At 43.6% G+C, this 21,001-nt stretch overlaps 1 protein-coding gene across 4 annotated transcripts in view; it reads right to left on the bottom strand.

The window, feature by feature from the left end:
- abl2 (c-abl oncogene 2, non-receptor tyrosine kinase) overlaps nt 1-20,786 on the bottom strand; it is a 28,094-nt gene extending 7,308 nt beyond the window's left edge. Inside the window, exons 1-9 of one of the 4 annotated variants that reach the window (XM_083940404.1) lie at nt 20,356-20,786; nt 5,311-5,472; nt 2,226-2,521; nt 1,750-2,022; nt 1,447-1,531; nt 1,118-1,295; nt 795-979; nt 538-690; nt 255-344 (exon numbers count right to left, since the gene is read on the bottom strand). In XM_083940404.1, the coding sequence (XP_083796530.1) occupies nt 255-344; nt 538-690; nt 795-979; nt 1,118-1,295; nt 1,447-1,531; nt 1,750-2,022; nt 2,226-2,521; nt 5,311-5,472; nt 20,356-20,578 (1,645 nt within the window). In that variant the 5' untranslated portion in view covers nt 20,579-20,786. Of the gene's footprint in view, nt 1-254; nt 345-537; nt 691-794; nt 980-1,117; nt 1,296-1,446; nt 1,532-1,749; nt 2,023-2,225; nt 2,522-5,310; nt 5,476-5,595; nt 5,884-20,355 lie in introns of those variants that run through there. The other 3 variants (XM_083940403.1, XM_083940405.1, XM_083940406.1) reach the window with 3 other exon arrangements.
- Between the last annotated feature and the right edge of the window lie 215 nt (nt 20,787-21,001).

Below are 21,001 nucleotides of genomic sequence, written 5' to 3' on the forward strand. Positions count from 1 at the left end.
ATTCAACCCAATATATATACATTTTCAGACCAAATAAACCTGCATTCCTTTAAATGACAATGTTTTAACCCTCATTGAATGATTAGTCAAACTCTTGCATTGTGTGGTCAGGGATAAACTTTTTATACTTATACTACATATTTTCTGACCCATATTAGTAGGTCAGCTTTCTGAATGAGAGTTTGCCTGTTCAGCTTAATCAGTACAGCAATTTTAGAAGCTTCATGAAATTTTCAAGCTACATGTGACTGTACCTTCAGAGATGCTGGAGTCATGGAACATTGTTTCAAAAGCTTGGTGGATCTCTGCAAATGAAGGCCGATCCAACGGGCTCCACTGCCAGCCTGGTGAAGAGACATATAAAAAGGCACGCTAGTACAAGAAAGTTTTTAAATACGGAAATCTAGGAAAGTAACGTGGAAAGGGCAAACCAGTTTTTTTAAAAAGGCTATCAAGCTCTATTCATGCCATCTCACTGGAGTGAAACCACTTGGTGAATAAGTAAAAGGTAGGCAAGACAGCCACTACGGTACTCACATGCTCTCATGAGTTCATAGACTTTGGGTGGGCATCCCTCGGGCTGTTCCATGCGGTAACCTTTCTCCAGGAGGTCATAGACCTGAGACAGGTCAATGCCAGGATATGGAGACATGCCATAGGTGGCAATTTCCCACAGCAGCACCCCGAACGCTGTGAGGAAGGCATTTTTAGAGGATCAAACATTAGCATGGTGGAAATACGCTACAAGAGAGAAAACAACCTTTAGTATGAATGTGTCCTCATGTATTGCTCACCCCAGACATCCGACTTGATGGAGAAGGTGTTGTATGCAAGGCTCTCTGGTGCAGTCCATTTGATGGGGAACTTGGCCCCCGCATGGGCAGTGTAGGTGTCACCAGTCATTAACCTGCTCAGGCCAAAATCTGCCACCTTCACAACATGATTCTCCCCGACCAAGCAGTTCCTTGCTGCAAGATCCCTGAGAGAGAGCAAGACATAATCAGGAAGAGGGGGAAGGAGAGAGAACTAAGATTACTCCAACATGTGAGATGGGCAAATATGCAAGACATGCATTTATACAAAAACAAAGACAGACACACCTAGAGTGTGCTCTCACCTGTGTATGAAGTTCTTCTTCTCCAGGTATTCCATGGCAGAGGAGATCTGTGTGGCCATGTACAGCAGCACCACAGCGTTCACCTCCTCCTTGTCACAATCTCTCAAGTAGTCCAGTAGGTTGCCGTGTGGCATGTACTCAGTCACGATGTAGAACGGAGGCTCCAATGTACACACACCTGTGTGAGAGGCAGTAGTTAATACAGAGCCAAAGCCGGCTCAAGAGTAATTTCTGGAGTTCAGAATGTGTTGAGATAAATATTGTATGAAAATTGGTTTGTAGAGGTTAAGTAACTTGTTTGTAGAATCAGATGTGTTCAAAATACTGACCTAGTAGCTGAACAAGGTTTGGGTGTTTAACCTCCTTCATAACTGCTGCTTCTTTCAGAAATTCTTCAACTTCCATGGTGTCCTCCTGTCATAATGGAAGATAGGAAAAATGCAGAAAGATAAAGACAGTATTTTTATCAGTGGGTTGCACAGATATAGCAGCTGCGAACACAAAACATGCAGTATCTCAAGAGACACATGCATTACCACTGTCGGTCTGCAGGTGGCGAGCTATAACCACTTTTAAAATTCAGCTTTCTACAAGTGCAGTGAAATGAAATCATAATAAGAGAGACTTGTTACCTTGAGCGTCTTTACAGCCACCGTGAGGTTGTACTTTTTCCACACTCCCACGTATACCTCTCCATACTGGCCTCCTCCCAGCTTGTGCTTCATGGTGATATCTGTGCGCTCCATCTCCCACTTGTCGTGAATGGGCGACACGCCGTACACTGTGGGCTTGTTACATTTGGGTGCTGGGTAGTGCAGGGTGGTGACGAGGCCATCGGCTACAGTGGAGTGATGGTGCACCAGCTCAGCCAGGGTGGCAAAACGGCTCTCAGACGTCACATACACCTGAGGGGGAGTGGGAGGAGGGGGCATGGAGGTGGGCAAGGACAAAAGAAAAGATGAGGGACAATGCTTTCAAAGCACAAACATCAACTATAGTGAAGAGTGCCACACAACTCTACCTTATGATTGTTCTAATTAAAAAGAGTATCATAAATATATCTTCCATTGTCAACCAACCCCAAACTCTTCACTCTACTTAGCTCTACCTTTCCATCAGAGGCTGTGTTGATCCGGTAGTGGTAGACTCTCCCCTCATAGCGGAGAGAAATTGACAGCTGTCCGGGGCTGCTCTCGCTTTCCCGAACCAGGAAACTGCCGTTGATGAGGGATGACAGCAGGTACTCTGCTGCACTGCGTGACACAGGCCCATGGTACCAGCTGTGTTTCTCCAGACTGTTGACCGGCGTGATGTAGTTAGAGGGCACCCAACCCTGGCCGTTCTTAGAGCGCACTTCACTCCACTCTCCATTCTGGTTGTAGCCCAGCACACGCAGCTTCTCACCTGGACATAGGAGGAGCTTCTTGTCAGACTCTCATGGTGATATAATCAGTGGCAGACGAGTGGTTAAAAAGATCAGTATGGTGAAACAGCCACATGTTCATGGCTTTTATCTCATCCATGTGTACTGCTAAAGAGACCGTTAAAAAGAGGCTACAGCTAATCAGTACTTGATAAACCCCAGAGCCATTTTGAAACATGCCCAGCATTTAAGATAAAAAATTCTGCAATCATACATTTAAAAAGAAGGTGCTTATGTTGTCCTTCCTTGGAGACACAACATAGGTTGTACACAGGAGAGGAGTCATGGATACGGCCTGCCTCTCACTGAAACTACATCAAAAGCTACAGAACAATGATAGGGTTGGGCAAACTGCATATTATCTGTCACAGAGGGCTAGGCAAAACCAGGCATGTAGTGACTTGGTCTGTTGTCTCTGATGTCCGTGCATGAGACACGAGTATGCAGAGAGGCTGATGTGCTGAAGAATGAAGTGGGGGAGGGGACACGTCAGACAACACTAAATGAAGCAGTGATCAGTCCTGCTTGTCTGAGGGAAGATTGGAAAAAGGAAAGGAAGAGGGCAGCGACTGGCTGTGAGTGATTGTCTGGCAGAAATCAGACGCTCAGCCAGCCTGTGTGGAAGGATAGTATCAGTCTATCTACCTCTGCACTTCCACCACATACACTCTACACTGCCTTTTTTTCCCTGTCCTCATACACCTTTATCCGTCCCATCAATCAAAATCAAACGTTTAGAAATAAAGTATCCCATAATCCTGTGAAATCTTTCTTCTTTTATGATTACATGGTATGTTACCTTTTAGAGGACTTTGAGATGGAAAGCAGATGTTAAGACAATATAAAGGGCTGCGATGGTGCATGTTTGTGGCATCAGATACCAGTTGAAAATTAAATTTGATCCAGGAAGTCCAAGTGGAGTAACACATGAATGCATATAAAGGTTTATTAGATGCCAAACCACTGCACAGCAGTCTATAATACTCATTCAAGTTATCAGGGCAGCAGCGATTTGAGCGTTGTTTGTTGTTCAAATTACATAAATATCCAACCTTTAACACAGGGCTTGAGTCGAACTGAATGCGGCTTTAGGCCATCATGACTCGGTTGCATAATGTCTTAAACTGTGAGAAACAGCAGACATTTAACTACAGTCAGGCAACCATGGCCCACTAACATGTAACCACTAACTGGAGTTGCAGGTCTAGCTCTTCAAGCTAAACACTCTATGCTAGCAATCCACAGAACTACATTAAACAAAGATGGTTATCCACAACCAGCCCACCAATCCATCCCCACAGTCTCCTCTGTGTCTGTAGGTTCTGTGGGATTGGAAACACTGACTGCCTCCCTGCCTCACACTGGGAGCCATGTGCGCCTGAAGCCGAAGCCCCGGTCTGGCCTAGCCTGGTTTGACCTGGCACAGAGAAGAGACAAAGATTAGCCCCAGACATGGGCCTGCTAAGCCCCTCTCTCTGATCAGTCCCTGCCCCCTGTGCCCATCCACCTGTTATTATTACAGTTGAACATATTCCATACTAACGCAGCATTAGAGGCATGCTGTGGCGTTTCCATGTGACAGAGCAAGGAGCTGGACAGATAGGAAAAGTGCAGTTGAGCTCGGGAGTGCACATGTGCTTGCATGTGGGCAGGAATCTCAGATTCACTCCATGAGTCAGGGTCTAAACATCATTTCCATCCCAGGCAGCTGCTGTGGAAGTCTTAAAACGCTGGATAATTAACACATTCTGCCACGTTTAATGCTTTAAATCGGTTAGGGACAAGCCTGGCTGTCGCTGAATAATATTGTGGGGGTATTTTAAGCTCTTGACTCGGGGGAGAATAGGTTGACAGGTTAACTGCTGCTGGTTGGGAGAGAGAGAGAGAGAGAGAGAGAGAGAGAGAGAGAGAGAGAGAGAGAGAGAGAGAGAGAGAGAGAGAGAGAGAGAGAGAGAGAGAGAGAGAGAGAGAGAGAGAGAGAGAGAGAGAGAGAGAGAGAGAGAGAGAGAGAGAGAGAGAGAGAGAGAGAGAGAGAGAGAGAGAGAGAGAGAGAGAGAGAGAGAGAGAGAGAGAGAGAGAGAGATTGGACTGAGTGTGTAATGGAGGGAGGAGAAAAGGAATATTGAAGAGATTAAGATTAAAATCACTGGTTTCAGTTAACATTTCCTTGTTACATGCCCTCATATTATTTTTCAGCCTCTGGACTGCATGAAGTACAAAAACGTTAGAAGGATGTAGAGTGTGTGGGTGGGTGACAAAGAAAGCTATAGGCCTGGGGTCAGATACCAGCTGATGTCACGACAGGGTGCAATTCTTGTGACGGTTGGGTAAGCTCTGTTGACATAACATTTCTCTTGCATACCCATACTTTTACTCATCAAACATCCTTTTTCAGGAGCTGCGGACCTGCCAATCACAGGCACTACCCTTGAGGATTTTACCAATGACTCATGTAAGTAAATAATTGTGTGCGGTTGCAACAGCACAGTTTAGGAAGGCGTGGTTGAGAATGATGAATGACATGGAGAAATCACTACAGGAGTAACATAGGTAAGCCACAATCTTCAGCGATGATGCATGGAAAGAGTGCGCTGGAGAACGAGTCTTGCAGCGAATAACACCAGTTTAAGGCATTGCAGCGAATAACGAGGAAATCACAATTTCAAGTGCAGAGGCCGTTAATAAAAACCAAAAAACATCAACGTAATCAGTTGCTGCAATGAATTTACAGTATATCAGCAGAAAAATTACAAACCACGGCATTGTTTACCTTTAGTGATGCTGAGTGTGTTGTCACCGCTGGCGACAAAGTCATAAAGTGCAACGAAGAGGTTGGGGTCGCTCTCAGCTGCCCCCAGCAGGTTCTCCTTGGAGCTCCAGCGCACTGCCTCCGTCAGCGCTGCAGAATCCAGGCCGAACGGCCGATGGAGAGCTTCTGGAGAAAGAGAAGGAGCCAGGATCAGGGAGAGAGAAGATGAACAGTGAGAAATTAATCATAGCTTCAACCTCAGGCAGAAACCCATTACAATAAGACGTTTTTTTGTCTAATAATCACCCTCAGAACAAAAAGCCATCCCATTCCAGTATTGTCTTAGTTGGCAGAGTAGTTTAGAGGCAAGGCAGTCCTTTAACCAAATGACACAGATTTATAATCCCAAGAGTCCATTTCACAGATCATCTACCTGTCTGACCAGGCGGTTTCCCTTGCCTGATCCCTGTGTGAAGATGACGGCCATCCAGAGCCGTCCACTCTTCCTCAAAACTGTTGTTTGCCTGCAGGCACCTCAAAAGCATTACTTTAACCAATCCGCTCTCAGATGAACACTAATCACTCGACCGCCGTGTCAAGCCAGAGCCAGGTAAGATCTGAGGTAGGGGTGTTTTGTATGTGTGTATATACAGAGAGCAAGAGGGAGGAGCTATGTCACTGGGGTAGGAAATATTCTCTGTCTACGCAAGAAGCAGTGATTACCATAGCTACAGAACACACACGCACCCACAGCCACACCACGATGAACTAGTTCATGCGCAGCTTACATGTACTACACTCAACAGCTGCTGCCAAAGTCACTGCATGTCTGGACAGCTGCTGAGGGAGTGTGAGAGTAGGGTGGTGAAATGGAAGGACAGAGAATGAAGAACAAGTACTGCAATACAAGCAGCTTTAAAACAGAAGTTAGCTCATAGTAGGGCGGAGATTTAGAAAAAGATATCCAATTGCGATTATTTTGACTGATATTGAAACTTTGATATGATTCATGGTATTGTAGGGAAGGATCGCCTTTGCACAATTATTCTTATTTTCATAGAAAAATACAAATAAAAGTGTCAGAGAGATGTAAATTTTACTCTATGAGGGAGGTTGTTTTGGGAGCTATAGTTTGTGCTACAAATGTTTAGTATTTTTATTCATTCATATGAGAAAAAAAAGAACAGGGAACGCAAAAGGTCCTGTACCAACAATTTTCAGATAGTTGTAATGATCAGAACTTAAATACCGGTACTAGACATGTATTAGGAGGTTGTTTTTCACTTCCTGTTCCAAAAACACAATACAATGCAACAAACTGCTATGTTCAGAGGAATAAAACTATGGAACAGTTTGTCATCACACATTACAGATTTAACAATTAAGACTGTTTTTAAAAGGAGTTTGCGGAAATATCTAATGGCACAGAACACAAACTCCTGTTTTGGGCTGTATCAAATGTTTTAACTGATTACTTCAATAAAGTGTGGGTACTTGGTGTCATTGTTGAAATGAATGTCAGTCGTATTGTTGTGGCATGGTGTGGTTTTTCTGTTTTTTTCTGTTTTTTCTTTTTTGTTCCCTTTTGCCTGGATTTTAATTACATATTTATTTTACATTATGATGAGATGTTTACTTGTGTGGACCCCAGGAAGAGTAGTTGCTACATATAATAAATAAATAAATACAATCCGCAAGCTAATGCCAAGACCATAAACGGAGGTGAGCTGGCTGCATTATTTTTTTAAATAATTTTAGGACTTAGGACGTATACATACAGCCCAAAATAAAATGTGGGTGGCAGTAAACTACATCAGCAAAGAAAAGTCAATATTTCTTTCTCATTGTATGGTCTTGAGTCCTGTATGCTGATTTTTTATTTTAGTCCAAATGCAACTAAATAGTTAAAGTTTAAGTGTAAAACTGAGAAAATAATCAAATAAAAACATAACGTCATACAAAGCACTCATAAGGACTGCTAAAAGGTCGACTTCCAGTTTTCCACATCTGCTGATACAACCTTCACATTAAGGCAAAAGAAAGAAAAGTCCTTGATTCATAACAGTTTTACTCCTTTTTTCATTTCTCAACTGTAATGCAGCCTTCAAGAAAAGAAAAAAACTAGCCTACATTTAAGAAAATATGTTTAGTCTCATATAATAATGTTGATATGTATATGTCCTAGGTCTAGTAATAGAACCACCAACCAAACTAACAACTACAAAAACAAAATCATGCATCCAAGCGTAAAGGCTTCTTTCAGATTTGGTTTTTAATTTGAGAATTGAGAGCCCAAACGCAATAAATGTGAGACGCCAGACGACCTCACTCCAAACACTGAGACACTGGCATGTTTTTGTGCAGTTGAATCATGTTAAATGCTTCATTTTTCCTTAGACCAGTTTAAGCTGATCCATGCAAACTCAAAGTACAGAGTTATATCTGTGCGTCATTGCTCTAATCTTGCAAATTTGGCAAAAATTCATCAGGATATTAAACATTTTCTATTGTTAGTCTACACCATGTGGCAGGCACATGCCATGCATGCGGATGAGAGAGGAAAGATTTTTTGAGTTATGTTCAAATCAACACTCCTTTTGGCAGTTTAGCTCAATGTTGTCTAGTATATACACATCTACACACACACACAAAATTCTTGCCCACCTTTGTTTTGGACCAGCATGCACTGCAGCGCCGCACTGGCCGTGACCTGGCTCAGCCACAGTTCCCAGTACATCTTCTGCACTGCCCCGTTCGGCTACCAGTTTCAATATCCAAAGAAACACTGTGGGATTTCTCGATCCGCTGCGCTGACTCCAAACAGTTGTCTTAAAGCTTGAGTGTGTCTAAGTAGACTGAAAAGCACAAGTGTGCATTCTCCTGGAGCACAAGCTCACTCTTTAAACCATCTCCTTTACTGTGGGAGCACAAATGCTGTACACGAAGCAATCAGAGAGAGAAAGACCCCCCAGACAAAGTATTTACCCACGCTGTCCTTGAATCAAACCACCAAGTTCCAGTAGTGCCTAGCGGCCTCCTGCAAGGAACTCCCTACTTAGCTTTAATGTGGCTTAGGGGAGTCAAGATTTCCAAGGTCCATCTGGAGAGCAAAGACATCCATGACTGATGTTCACTGCGGTGTAACGCACTGTAAGGGATGGCAAAACGTGGCAGAGAGAGGGAGCGAGAAAAACGTGTGGTAAGGGGGGTGGGCATGTATATACAGAGGTTGGGGGGTGGGGCAGGGTGTATGGTACAGAGGAAAGTTAAATGTGACGTATGTGTATATGTGCGGTGTGGGAGTGTGTGAGACCTGGACCAGCGCTGTGGCCAAAAGCAGATGGCTGGTCTTGTTCCCCTAGGAGAGGGGAGGGGGGTCCTATTGACCCACACTTTTCTTCTGTGTGTCTGAGTGTGTGTGTAAATGCATGACTGCAACTGCTGTAGCCAAGCTGAGCCAACTGTCAAAGCTGCTCCTCTTACATAGCTACATATCACATCACTCTTCTCAGGAATGTTTTTAATGAAATAGTGATATTATGCCATACACATTTGTCAAAGGTCTCAATCTGAGGAATCTCTATTCCGGTCATCCTGGACAAACAGTAAGACACAAAAAGAAACCCAATCACTAGTTAGTCCAGTACTCCAAGGCACAAATCAAATAACCTAATTACATCAAATTGTTTTCACGGCGTGATCCAGTTTCATTTAGTCAATCATATTTCTTAAAAAGGACAAAAAGCAAGATGCTGTTCCACTTGGCCGAGCTCAAACCTCTTATACTGGATGGTTTGATTGAGGGAGCAGTTGGCCTGCGTGGGGTATGACGTGTGCCCGTCCGGGTGCCTCAGTGTGTGTGTGCTGTGAAGTGTAGCACATGTGCGTTCTGAAGAAACGACGGCTTTGTGTTGAGTGGAGCAGAGAGGGTGTTTGCGAGTCTGAGGGGCACGACAAGCCTGCACCCCCCAAGACAGCTGGGACAGAGGTGACCCTGGTCCTAAGGCGCACACACAAACACATCATGGTGAGACTATCTCCTTGGCTGTCCCCCACTGCCCTGCTGCTTCCCCTGCAGCTGTTTGTATGAGAGTTTGTGCCTCCATGTGTCTATAAGGCTTTCACTCCACCAACCCATGACCTCGTGCCAAAGTATTAAACAACACAATAACATCACTTACCCACACCCTGATCAAAAACAATTGAGTTTGTATCTTAAGCCCATGACCAGCGAGGTAAGGGTGTATTTTTAGCAGCTGGAGAACAAAACATAGCAGCATGACAGCCAGAAATAACTCTGCAGAGCACATAGTGATGATGGTGCGGAGATAGACGGCTGCCTGCAGGAAGCTCTGACAAAAACCTGAGACAATGCCGCGGATGAGACACACGTACACAAGACATTACATAAGCCGTGAGGACAGGTCAGATCTTGTGACAGACTCAGACAGAAGAGGGGAAGGACACAAAAACAAGAGGGCTGGAGCCTGAGAGACCGTCTACTGTATGTTGTAATCTCATATCAGCATTTATTCGTCTTCCCTGATGATCAGATTGTGCTTCAGGGATAAATCATGCTGTAACAGCTCCTTTTTTTTTACCTATGAAAATTAATCATTTCAACATTAGCGGTAACTTATAAAAACAACTGAGAAGGGCTGAACAAAAATGCCACCGAAAAGAAAATCATATACTGCATGTTACAAGCTGGAAGTAGTGATATATGCTACAGAAAACGGCAATCGAGCAGCAGAAAGAAAGTTTGGAGTTAGTGAGAAACTTGTAAGGGACTGGCGAAAAGCGGAGGTTACTCTTACTGAAATGAAGAAAACTAAAAAAGCTGATCGCGGGCTAAAAGCTAGGCGGCCACAGCTAGAGGAACATGTTCATAAATGGGTGCTTGAACAACGTGCTGCCGGGAGAGGCTTGTCAACCGTACAGTTGCGTCTCCACGCCCAGGTAGCTGCCAGGGCGATGAATATAAATGACTTTGCGGGAGGACCTTCTTGGTGTTACCGCTTCATGCAACGCAATCGCCTCTCTATCAGAGCAAGGACAACGATGTCCCAAAAACTGCGACACCGGATCATATTATTAACATGGACGAGGTCCCCCTCACGTTTGACATTCCCATGGGCCGAAGTGTTGCAGAGAAAGGGCAAAAGAGTGTCAATATCGTAACAACTGGTCATGAGAAATCACACTTCACAGTGGTGCTGGCATGTTGTGGAAATGGATCAAAATTGCCACCAATGGTCATTTTCAAACAAAAAACCATGCCAAAAATTCAATCCCCCTCAGTTGCAGTCGCTGTGAATGAGAAAGGGAGGATGGATCAAGAAATGATGAACTTATGGCTTACAAAGTGCTACATTAAGCGTCCGGATGGCTTCTTTAGAGCACACAAAGCTCTGCTTGTGATGGATAGCATGCGAGCGCACATCACGCCACAGTTAAAAAATAAATTAAAAGTTTTCAACTCCATACCTGCCATCATCTGCGGAGGCTTAACCAAAATACTCCAGCCACTTGACATCTCCGTGAATAGGAGCTTTAAGGCAGTCTTGTGCAACCTGTGGGAGCAGAAGATGATGGATGGAGAGCACAGCTTCACGGCAACCGGGAGAATGCGCAATGCAATTTTTCTGGATGTCATTGGATGGATCAACAAAGCATGGGCTTCAGTGACAACCGAAACCATCCTGTCGGGATTCAGAAAGGCTGGAATAATTGGAACTGCAACTGACGATGACTCTGACGTAAGTGACGTACAGATAGAAGAGGAAGCGGCGCATTGTCTACCTTTGGAGTTGGCCAGAAGTGACACAGAGGAAGAAGAGTTCAGCGGATTTAGTGATTAAGAGTGACAGATTGTTTGTTAAACGTATAGCGTGTTCTATATGTTATAGTTATTTGAATGACTCTTACCGTAATATGTTACGTTAACACACCAGGCACGTTCTCAGGTCGTTGTTTATGCGTCATATAACGTACACTTATTCAGCCTGTTGTTCTCTATTCTATTTTTATTTTAAATTGCCTTTCAAGATGAAATGTCTATTCTTGGTGTTGGATTTTATCAAATAAATTTCCCCCAAAAATGCGACTTATACTCGAGTGCGACTTATATATGTTTTTTTCCTTCTTTATTATGCATTTTCGGCTGGTGAGACTTATACTCCGGAGCGACTTTTAATCCAGTATATATATATAAATGTCTGTCATGTGGACGATGCTTTGCCTTCTGATCCGTAAACATTTTGTTCATTTTTCACTTTAGAAAGAGCAACTAACAAAAGCTTTCTCCTGGATTAGTATGTAGACAGTAGTACAATTTTGACAGAACTACAACGATGAATCAATTAGTTGATCAAAAGAAAATGAAAGCAATTATTTGGACAAGCAAAAGAGAAGAGAGAAGATGATGATTCCAAGTTCTCAAAGCAACTATATTGTTTCATATAGCCTATAAATGTAGATATTTCAATTTCAAGACATCACCTAGTGTTTAAGGCTATTGTACCGGTGCTGTATAAGTGCTGTTATCAACAAGACACAGGATACAAAACCTGCAAAGAAATAGAGTCAGAAAAATAATTACAATATACTATGGAGGGCCTACACTACACGGTGGTGTAGTGGTTAGCACTGTCGCCTCACAGCAAGAAGGTCACAGGTTCGCATCCCGACCTCGGAGTTTGCATGTTCTCCCCGTGTCTGCGTGGGTTTTCTCCGGGTACTCCGGTTTCCTCCCACAGTGGACATGCACGTGCTAGGTTAATTGATGACTCTAAAATTGCCCGTAGGTGTGAATGGTTGTCTGTCTCTGTTCGTCTCTATGTGCCCTGTGATAGACTGGCGTCCTGTCCAGGGTGTACCCCGCCTCACGCCCGATGTCAGCTGGGATTGGCTCCAGCACCCCCGCGACCCCGACCCCGGGATAAGCGGTTGAAGATGAATTGAATATGGAGGGCCTGGCACAAAGGCTAAATGTGGGCTGTCAATCTAACAAACAAAGCCTATGCAACAGTTTTCTTGACCACAACCACCAATCCATGGGAAATACCATAAATTCTGACATTTTTTTTAACAGTTTAAAAAAAAAATATTAGTCCTAGTGCGTGCAGGTTAACATGCTTGTTTCTAACGTGTCACTAACTGGATTAATGAGCAATCCATCTACAGTTTGAGAGGCAGTCCATAGCTGGAGAGGGGAGAGTCCTCTGTTGTTCATGAGGACTGGACAAAGGACAATAGCCTCATTAATGCCACATCATTCACAAGTGTGTGTGTGTGTGTATGTGTGTGGGGGGACTGGCTCAGGAAGCTATTCCCCTGTTTATGAGGACTATTAACATATTGTGTTAAAACACAACACTCCTGCTTGCTTATATCAGTTTGAAACACCCGATCAGCTCATCAAGAGTAGAATGATTGTATACAGTATGTACTCATTAACCAAGTACACGTATGCACTTGACTTGTGCTCACAGCTCAAACATGTCCACACTGGCAGTCTCCCGGTTGTCTTCTCCCTCAATCAGACCTCCGTCTCTAACACATCCTAGTGTTGCAAATCTCTCTGAGTAAGTAATTATACATGCACATACAGGCCGGCCACTGCAGGGAATGCCTGTTCATATTCTGCATTTAGCTCCGTCTATACGGCCACCATATTGGCTGTCGACATGGGAATACATCAATTAGGGAGTGGACAAACACCAGTCTGGGCCTAAGGGCCTGTGGATCATCTTGGAATGGAGAAGAATGGAGCCCTGCCCTGCCCCTATCAGGGCTTGTTATGGGTTAATAATGGGCTCTAAGTGCTTCCCTCTAGGTGTGCAGGCAACAAAACTAAGTGCTCCTTTATGTGACAGCAGAGAGGCTAACATAACATATGGTGACTTGAAAAACTCCTTGTCAAAAACTAGGCTGGTCTGCTTCACAGATACGGTAAATATAAAGCTTGACATGCTAAGAGCAGTTTTATTATTTTAATAAACTAATTATATTTAGATAAAAACAAAATACAGAGTTAACTGAAGTTCATTTGGGCTGAACTGTTTGGTGTCTGTGCTTAAAAATATTCAGTCCTTGTGATGTAAAAAAGCCTTTGTAATGTTAACGAGTATCTTGACTTGAGCCCCACTCAATACCTAATCAAGAAGAAAGCATAAATTCACGCAAAAAAAAAACACACGGAATGGAACTATTAGGCTGACAAACATGACTACAGCAGATGTCAGAGCACTGTCCTCCTCACTGCGGATCTGCCTGCTCTTGTCCAATGCATTATGCAATGTACTGTACGTGGATGATGTAAAATGTCTGGCTGAGGTGTGTGTTTATGTTTGCAACTCCTCACAGGTAAAGAGGTGTGTTCACCGCAAATGTCTCCAAAGCCTTATAAAGTACACTCCGTCTCCATGCTGCCTCCTCCTTGCTTTTCTTCTTTCTTTGAGGTGCGGGTTTACAGAAGCGCCAGAGGGCTAATCTTGACGTGAACAGCTAATCTGTGTGTGGTGTGGTTAAGCTGTGCTGGGGTGTAGGTGTAAGATGCTTTACAATGACTCAGTTTAAAGAAAAGACCGGAGCCTAAAGGGAAGCTGTAACTTCCATTGCGCTCTTATACCACATTTACACTACATGGTACAGCTCTGCTCGACTCACTTATTACTTGCTTTGCATTAATTTTAAAACCTTGTCACCACTTCTAGTTCTAACCAGTTACATGAGCACACTTTAACTCCTTGGACCACTGTAGCAATGCAAATAATTCAGATAGATAGGGTAGGAACATAGCACAAGGTGTTCAAGGGTGTTTCTACATTCATTCATAGGTACAAGCTGTAGGAATAGAAATGCCCCTTGTGAATGTGTGCCTAGCTCCAGAATGAATGAGATGTGTAAAACAGAAACAGGCATACAAAAAATGTTGTGCGCCGTACACACAGTTTTATGCATCTGGACTTTGCTCTCTGCATCCCTTAGCAGCTTTGTGGCTAGCAGTTAGCATGTGGGATCGGACAGCGTTGATCCTCATCGAGGCTACATTTCATCATCTTCTGACACAGCAGTAATGTTATGCCTCGTGCTTATTTACAGAGAAGGGCCTCAGTCATGGTCAAACTCCTTGTCCTCCTACCATTTGTCCGAAAACTTGCATTTCTTCATTAGGGGGGCTTTGCATAACGATGGTGGTCCAAGTGAACAGTTGTCCTTTTCCGGTGTCAAAACCAGCAGAATTCCGTATATAAAAAGGGACACAGATTCCCAATATATACCCATGTAATGATTAAATTCATGCAAACTTAAGCGTACAACCTCTTTGGACAAATGCCATACATAATGAAAACAAACTACAAAATATAAAAGCGTGCAAAAGAGGATTTGAGACTTAAATACTTCTAAGGGCCTTAATTGTTGCTCAGTTGATTTGTTAACTTTCAATAAGACCCTGCGGACACCTTGGTTTTCCACTGTTTAGGCAGGACTCTCATCTTATAACCATAGCAACGCCATATGAAACTGCCGTGAAATCATCTTCAAGGCAAGTCGAGCTGTACCATGCAGTGGAAAGATGCCTCTGGCTGCCAAGCCTTCCAAGTGTAGCATCTACATTCTATGTATGTCAGACCATAACTCGCTTATATGGTTCCTCTACTCATTTTACATATACTGTCTCATATTTAAACTGGATTAACTGCATTATTTACCTAACGTAATGAAAACACATGACAATGAAGCAGCAGGGTTGCAGAGTTATCAAATATTTGCAAGAAATTGAAGAAAGACTGAAAAGTCCCTTCAAATCACTATCATGCATGTAAAATCAACAACTTTCAGCCGTCTCTTCTCAGAATAATCATGTGCATCAGACAGGAAACTAGAAGACAGCACAGGGCGCCCATGTTTAGGATTTCTGACTGACTGGTCAGCTGGTGGGCAATTTACACTGAAGGAGTAGGATGCTCTAGATAATCCTCAGAAAGAGCTGTGCCACATTACAACTTTCCTCCCAAGGACAGAGAGAAAGAGTGTGTGCGTGTTTGCGTGTTTGCGTGTGTGTGTGTGTGTGTGTGTGTGTGTGTGTGTGTGTGTGTGTGTGTGTGTGTGTGTGCGCATGCATGTATGGGTGTTTACAGTAAGCGAGCGAAAGTGTGCATTTCTAGCCAAGTCTCTAGCCTGTAACCCAGAAGATAAGCAGCAGTGATAATGCCAGCAACAGTGGACTGATCCTGGAAGCGAATCAATGCTTAACAGACTTGGCACAGCGATTGCCCCCCCTTTTCTACCCCATATCAAATTTTTTTCCTCCTGCTGCACCATCGCAGCTTAAAAGTGAAAACTACAATTTAAAAAAGGAGCCACTACAACAATTTGGCCAGACATCTAAACAAGTTTAAAAACATTTGGTGTTTTTAAGCTGACAGATGCATGGGGTGGTTTCACCATCTGCACAGCCATTCACTCACTGTTCTTCTGATTAATCCTCACTCTTTAATGATATAAACTGTAGAGAGCTGAGGACAAGGAATAGAAACTAGGACTGTGGTTTTGGGAACTACAGAAGGTTGACTGGTAGCAGATGCAAAAGCTCAAGGCTACAACTGGGAGTTTGGGCACAGAAGCACGATGTAACAACAGCTCAAAAAGTTTGGAGAGAAAAAAAACTTGGCTTAGTTAAAACTTTTTAATTATTTGTTAAATTACTTCAAATTACATACAACTCTTAATTGTGTTATCAGTGTGGTAACCAGGACAGTTTTCTCTTTTTAATGTGATAACGCTTCTTAGATAGATTTGGGATTGAGACCCGTCGAAACAGCCAGAGTTCAACAGAGACAAGGGTTGAAGACGGGCAGAGCTGGTCAACTGCAGGGACTAACAGCAGAGGCTCAGGCTTGGGAATTGAGAGGCTTGGCTGCCAGTCGTGGTACAGGGCAGGCTTGGGATGAGGACAAAGGCACAGAGTGACATACATTATTTAACACACAACCATTACAGAGTGCACAATGATTCATGTAGTCTTCAAACATAAACCACGACTGATTGTGTTCTGTTCTACAAACACATCCATCTAATCCCACACTTATCCCCAACTCTGAAACAATCAGTCACTCATCAGTTTTGACCTAATTTCAAGCCAGTTTCCCCCAGAGGAGGTGTGGTCATGGCTCCTCCTAGTGGTAAATGGCAGTCACTAGGACTGACCAACTATTAAAAAATTATTAACAAATAATATTTCCTCCAGGATATCATCATTAATAGCCAACTGCTGAAGCATCTCAAACTTGATTGATTCCCAGGTATTGCAGTGGCTGCTGTGTGACTTATCCTGGTTGTTGGGGGTTTAGCACATAGAGTCCACAGAAAAGTGGATTTGTCTCTAATCTAATTTCACCCGTGATGCAAATCATCTTACGTCTTTAGATTCTGGATCCAGGCATCTCTTGTCTCCTCTGGGCAGCTTTTAACAGTGCTGCATTTTAGGTACAGCCAGCTCTACATTCATGATCAGGACTGCTGCCATGAAAATATTCAAATCTGTGGCTCATCTGCCCCAATTTCTATGATCTGTGTAGAGGAAAAATAGATAAGCCTATCCCTTTGTTGATTTTTATAAAAATAAACGTCAGATGTACGGTAGCTGGAACTTTACAGAGTCAATACACCACTCCTACCTATTTTTCAGCAGAGTCTCCCTTCTGTGTCAGTTCAAATGATGCTTATTTGTAATAATATTAATTCTATTTATATAGCACTTTTCAAGCTTAAACACAAAATGTGTTTTTCAGATTTAAAAAAATATATAGAATAAAGTGAAAATTAAAAAATGAGAGACCCTCGGGCCCCTCTCTTCCCACTGCAGTGTATGTATCAGTTGGAACCACTGCAGAGTTTTCTTAACTCCTGACAAGGCTAAAGGGGTGAGACCATCAATATGTTGCAGCCACTGATTCAACAATACCGTGCTTCAGCCAATACTCAGAGGTGGCTGTCAGGCCAGCTCCCTCTGAATCAGCACAGAGGTGGTCTGTCCTTGTTTAGCTCAGTGTTTTATAGCTGGCCTGTGCGTCTCGTGGGATAAACATTGTCTTGTTGGGAGACAGGGATGGTCATTTAGTGATGAGCTGAGGAGAACTGCTGCACACCTGAGCAGGGGACAGGAGCTGACTTGCCTTGTCTAAGAAAGAGAAAAACAGCCAAAAGCTGGAAACTTCAGACGACGATAAATGTCCCTACTATTGATGAGAGATACATGAAGGGAAAGGGAAGGAAGAGGCCACGGGACGAGGCACATTAACAGCCAATTTACACCAACAGCCTCCAGCCTCGTGTTTATCCCCCTAAAATGACTCTGTGGTTTCAGGCATACTGATAGAAACTCTAGAGGAAATATATGCACATGGTGGCATGCATTGATACGCACTAGAGAGACAGGCAGCGACACACAGACATGAGTTCAACAGACAAAAACGCATTCCTCATAGACTGGCACCTTTCAATTACATCCCAAGAAGGCATCATTTGGCCTCTGAAGTATGCTAGTCTGTTATAAAGTGGTATGACGCTGGATTAATAAAACCACTTCAACATGTGGATCTCCGGTTAAGTAGGAAAGACTCTGAAGCTATTCTTTCAATAAAAACGCAAACACTAATAGATAGTAAAACACACACTATGACTGAATTAGATCGGTTGTCGAACCAACGCTTCGTCCCGCCGGGTGACTCACAACTATGCATCTGTTCTTGTACTTCCTTTTGCTGCTGTGGCACTTCAACTTCCCTGAATGGGATCAATAAAGTTTATCTCACTTCCTCTTGACAAGACCGTGTCACACAATGCCTTTGTCAAATTCACAGAAACCAGATCTGGCCATCATCCATTCAATGAACGTATGGCTGAACAGATTTGTCAATCAACGACAGAAATTTGGATGATTTTTGTTTAGTCATTTATCCTGTAAATGACTGTGGGTGAGCTGCATGCTTATATATGTTGTTACTATACAATAATAACATTCATTTTATGGGTTATTGCCAAATTGAATTATCAACTAAAAGATTAATTTGGGATTGTAACTTATGATTATTTGGATTTTTTCCCCCATTTTATAAACTAAATGACAAAGTCGTTTATAGAAAAATAACTGACGACCTTTTTGTCTTTTGTTTTTACTCTAATGAGCACTGACTTCTTAACAACCAAACTAGCCCCCTTTAAAAGAACAAGTCCAAATTTCACCCACAAAGATGGGCAAGACAATGCTGTATCATTATCACATAAATAGACCATAAAAAGGCACTTTGATAGGCAGTGGCAGACAGAGTGCACAGTCCCAAGCTTCCTTGCTTAAGAGTCTTTGTTCTATTATTGTGTGTTTTGAAGAGTAGCAGTCTTTCTGCAGAGTGGCTGTGTGACTGCATCCTGGCAGCTATAAAAAGGCCTGACCTGACATAGAAGAGGATGGAGCAATGCCGACACTGAGGTGCTGCACTTAGTAAGTCTGTCTGTACTTCAAGCTGAGGAAGGTAACTTTTAAAACGTACAAACCAGGAATTGAATATGTGTTCCATTCCCCAAATCTTGCACCTCTGATGTGTCCTTGCTCACTGCAATATTGTAAGGACATTGGTTCTGGGACATCAGCGGAAAAGTAGGAAATTCATGCCAGTAGTTCTACTGTATTTCAGTCCTCCTGACTGCGATGCATATCCAGGTATTTCATAACATCTCTGGCAGTCCTCCAGAATTAATAGAACCTTAGTTACATCTGTAACTCTCATTTTACATCTATGCAGCACATGTGACGTGACCACCCACCAGATAGAAGTGAGACACGAAGACAGCTGCAGGTAGAACATGAAACATCCCACAAGGTTTACACTCAAGAGCGTACAACAAAATCAAGCATAGGATGTCACAAACGAGTACGAAAAAAAAGCCCTATATGCATAAAATGCATTATTACGATGATGATATTGATTGTATGTACGCCACTAAGTAGGCATCCTGTCAGCATCATTACTTATAAGCCCAGATCAGCTGCTAAGAGACCTTGACAAAGAGGAGAAGGCTGGGAGGAAGGGGGCAGACCATCAAGGGCATGTTGGAGTTACTGCCGGGCTATTTCTCCAGGGCTCATAATAGGAGCAATGACAGTCATGACTCTCCATGACTAACAGCAGATAACAATGTCAATGCTTAGCTATTGCTCTGCGGCATGAACACAGGTGATGGGAGGTACTGCCACACCTCGGTTTTGAGCATGTCTTTATACATGGCTGTTAACCCACATGATTCATGTAATACATGAGTTACCTCGTAAATTCACTGATCAGTCGGTAGGATATTAAAATATAATAACATAAAAGTGGCATTAAACTTTGATGCTTTCATGAGTGCCATCATGTAATGACAGAAGCTTAAGTTAAATAATTCACATACATTTCCCCACTGGATCAACCTGTGCAGTCAGCTTGCTGAGTGTGTTGTAACAGTATACGTGATCAGACAGAAGATGTAAGTGAGCATGTGAAAAACCACTAGGTATTGTAATGTGAGCATGTGGTGGCTGCTTTAGTGAGTTAATGGGGTGGAATTGCTACACAACCCCCGGAGGCAAGAATCACTGTTTACTAAACCAAGTATCACACAGAGGGGGCCTTAGATAAAAACCTAACTAGGTAACCTCCAGTGATGATGACCCTTTAGGCTAAACACAGAAGACGCTTCCTCTATTCAAAAAAGTGTCTCTCCTTTCGGGGAACATCAGATCACATGCAAGCACATACATTATCCTCCAATTCACTGCTATATCTGAGCAATGCAGTTATTAATCTTCTGAATAAACTGCCGTATGTCTCTATACACAGACAATGGATAAAGTAACACTCACTGTAAAATGGGTGAGACATGGAAAGCTAAGGTTTGGTTGGCATGGCTGTTTCCGCTAACGCGTCGTTGTCAAACTAGCATGGTCTCTGCTAGCAAACAAATATCTAAATAAAAAACCTTTACGGTCAAGACCTCTTTTTAGTAACGCGGTCGTCGTGTTACCTGAATGCTGTGTGAAGATATTGATCCCTGGGTCGGGCACGTTGACTGCAGCAGCCCTGCCCGGCGGTGTCCCGGTGCTACAGCTGGGTTCTCGGGGTCTCCTCCCGGCGCCGCTCCCCCGGTTCCCCTTCCCTTGGTGCGGCTGGGACGCGTGGGGCTGCGGCGGCGGCTGCTGGAGTCCGGTCGATGTGCTCTCACCGACGCGGCCTACCTGCTGTCCCATCCCCGGTTTGTTTGGTGTAAAGGACGTTTGGGACGAAGCGAGCACAAACCCCCCTCTACGCACCTCTGGTTCACATTCCCCCCAAAGCTGGAGCGGCCTGGCCCGAATAGTCTTCCTCAATCCCCTCCCCGCTCTTCTTCAACGAGCTAACGGTAACTAGCCCGTGTTAGCTCGCTCGGCTAGCCTGTGAGCTAAGTTAACGTTAGCAGCTACCAGTGCAGCCCACTCACCCTGGCTTTAACAATAAAATCACAACACCGGCGTGTGACAGCTATTGTCTCGATCCCGGCGGTCCAGATGGTGTTCCAGTAGAAATTAACGGGTAACCTGTCGAGCGAGATTCGGTCAAATCTGGAGCTTTTTTCAGAATCTTTTTGCCGTTGTCCGGCCGCTACGCGCCCCCTCTGACGCCGCCATCTTTAC

The sequence above is a fragment of the Echiichthys vipera genome (genome assembly GCF_963691815.1).
Source record: "Echiichthys vipera genome assembly, chromosome: 3".
NCBI lineage: Eukaryota > Metazoa > Chordata > Actinopteri > Perciformes > Trachinidae > Echiichthys > Echiichthys vipera.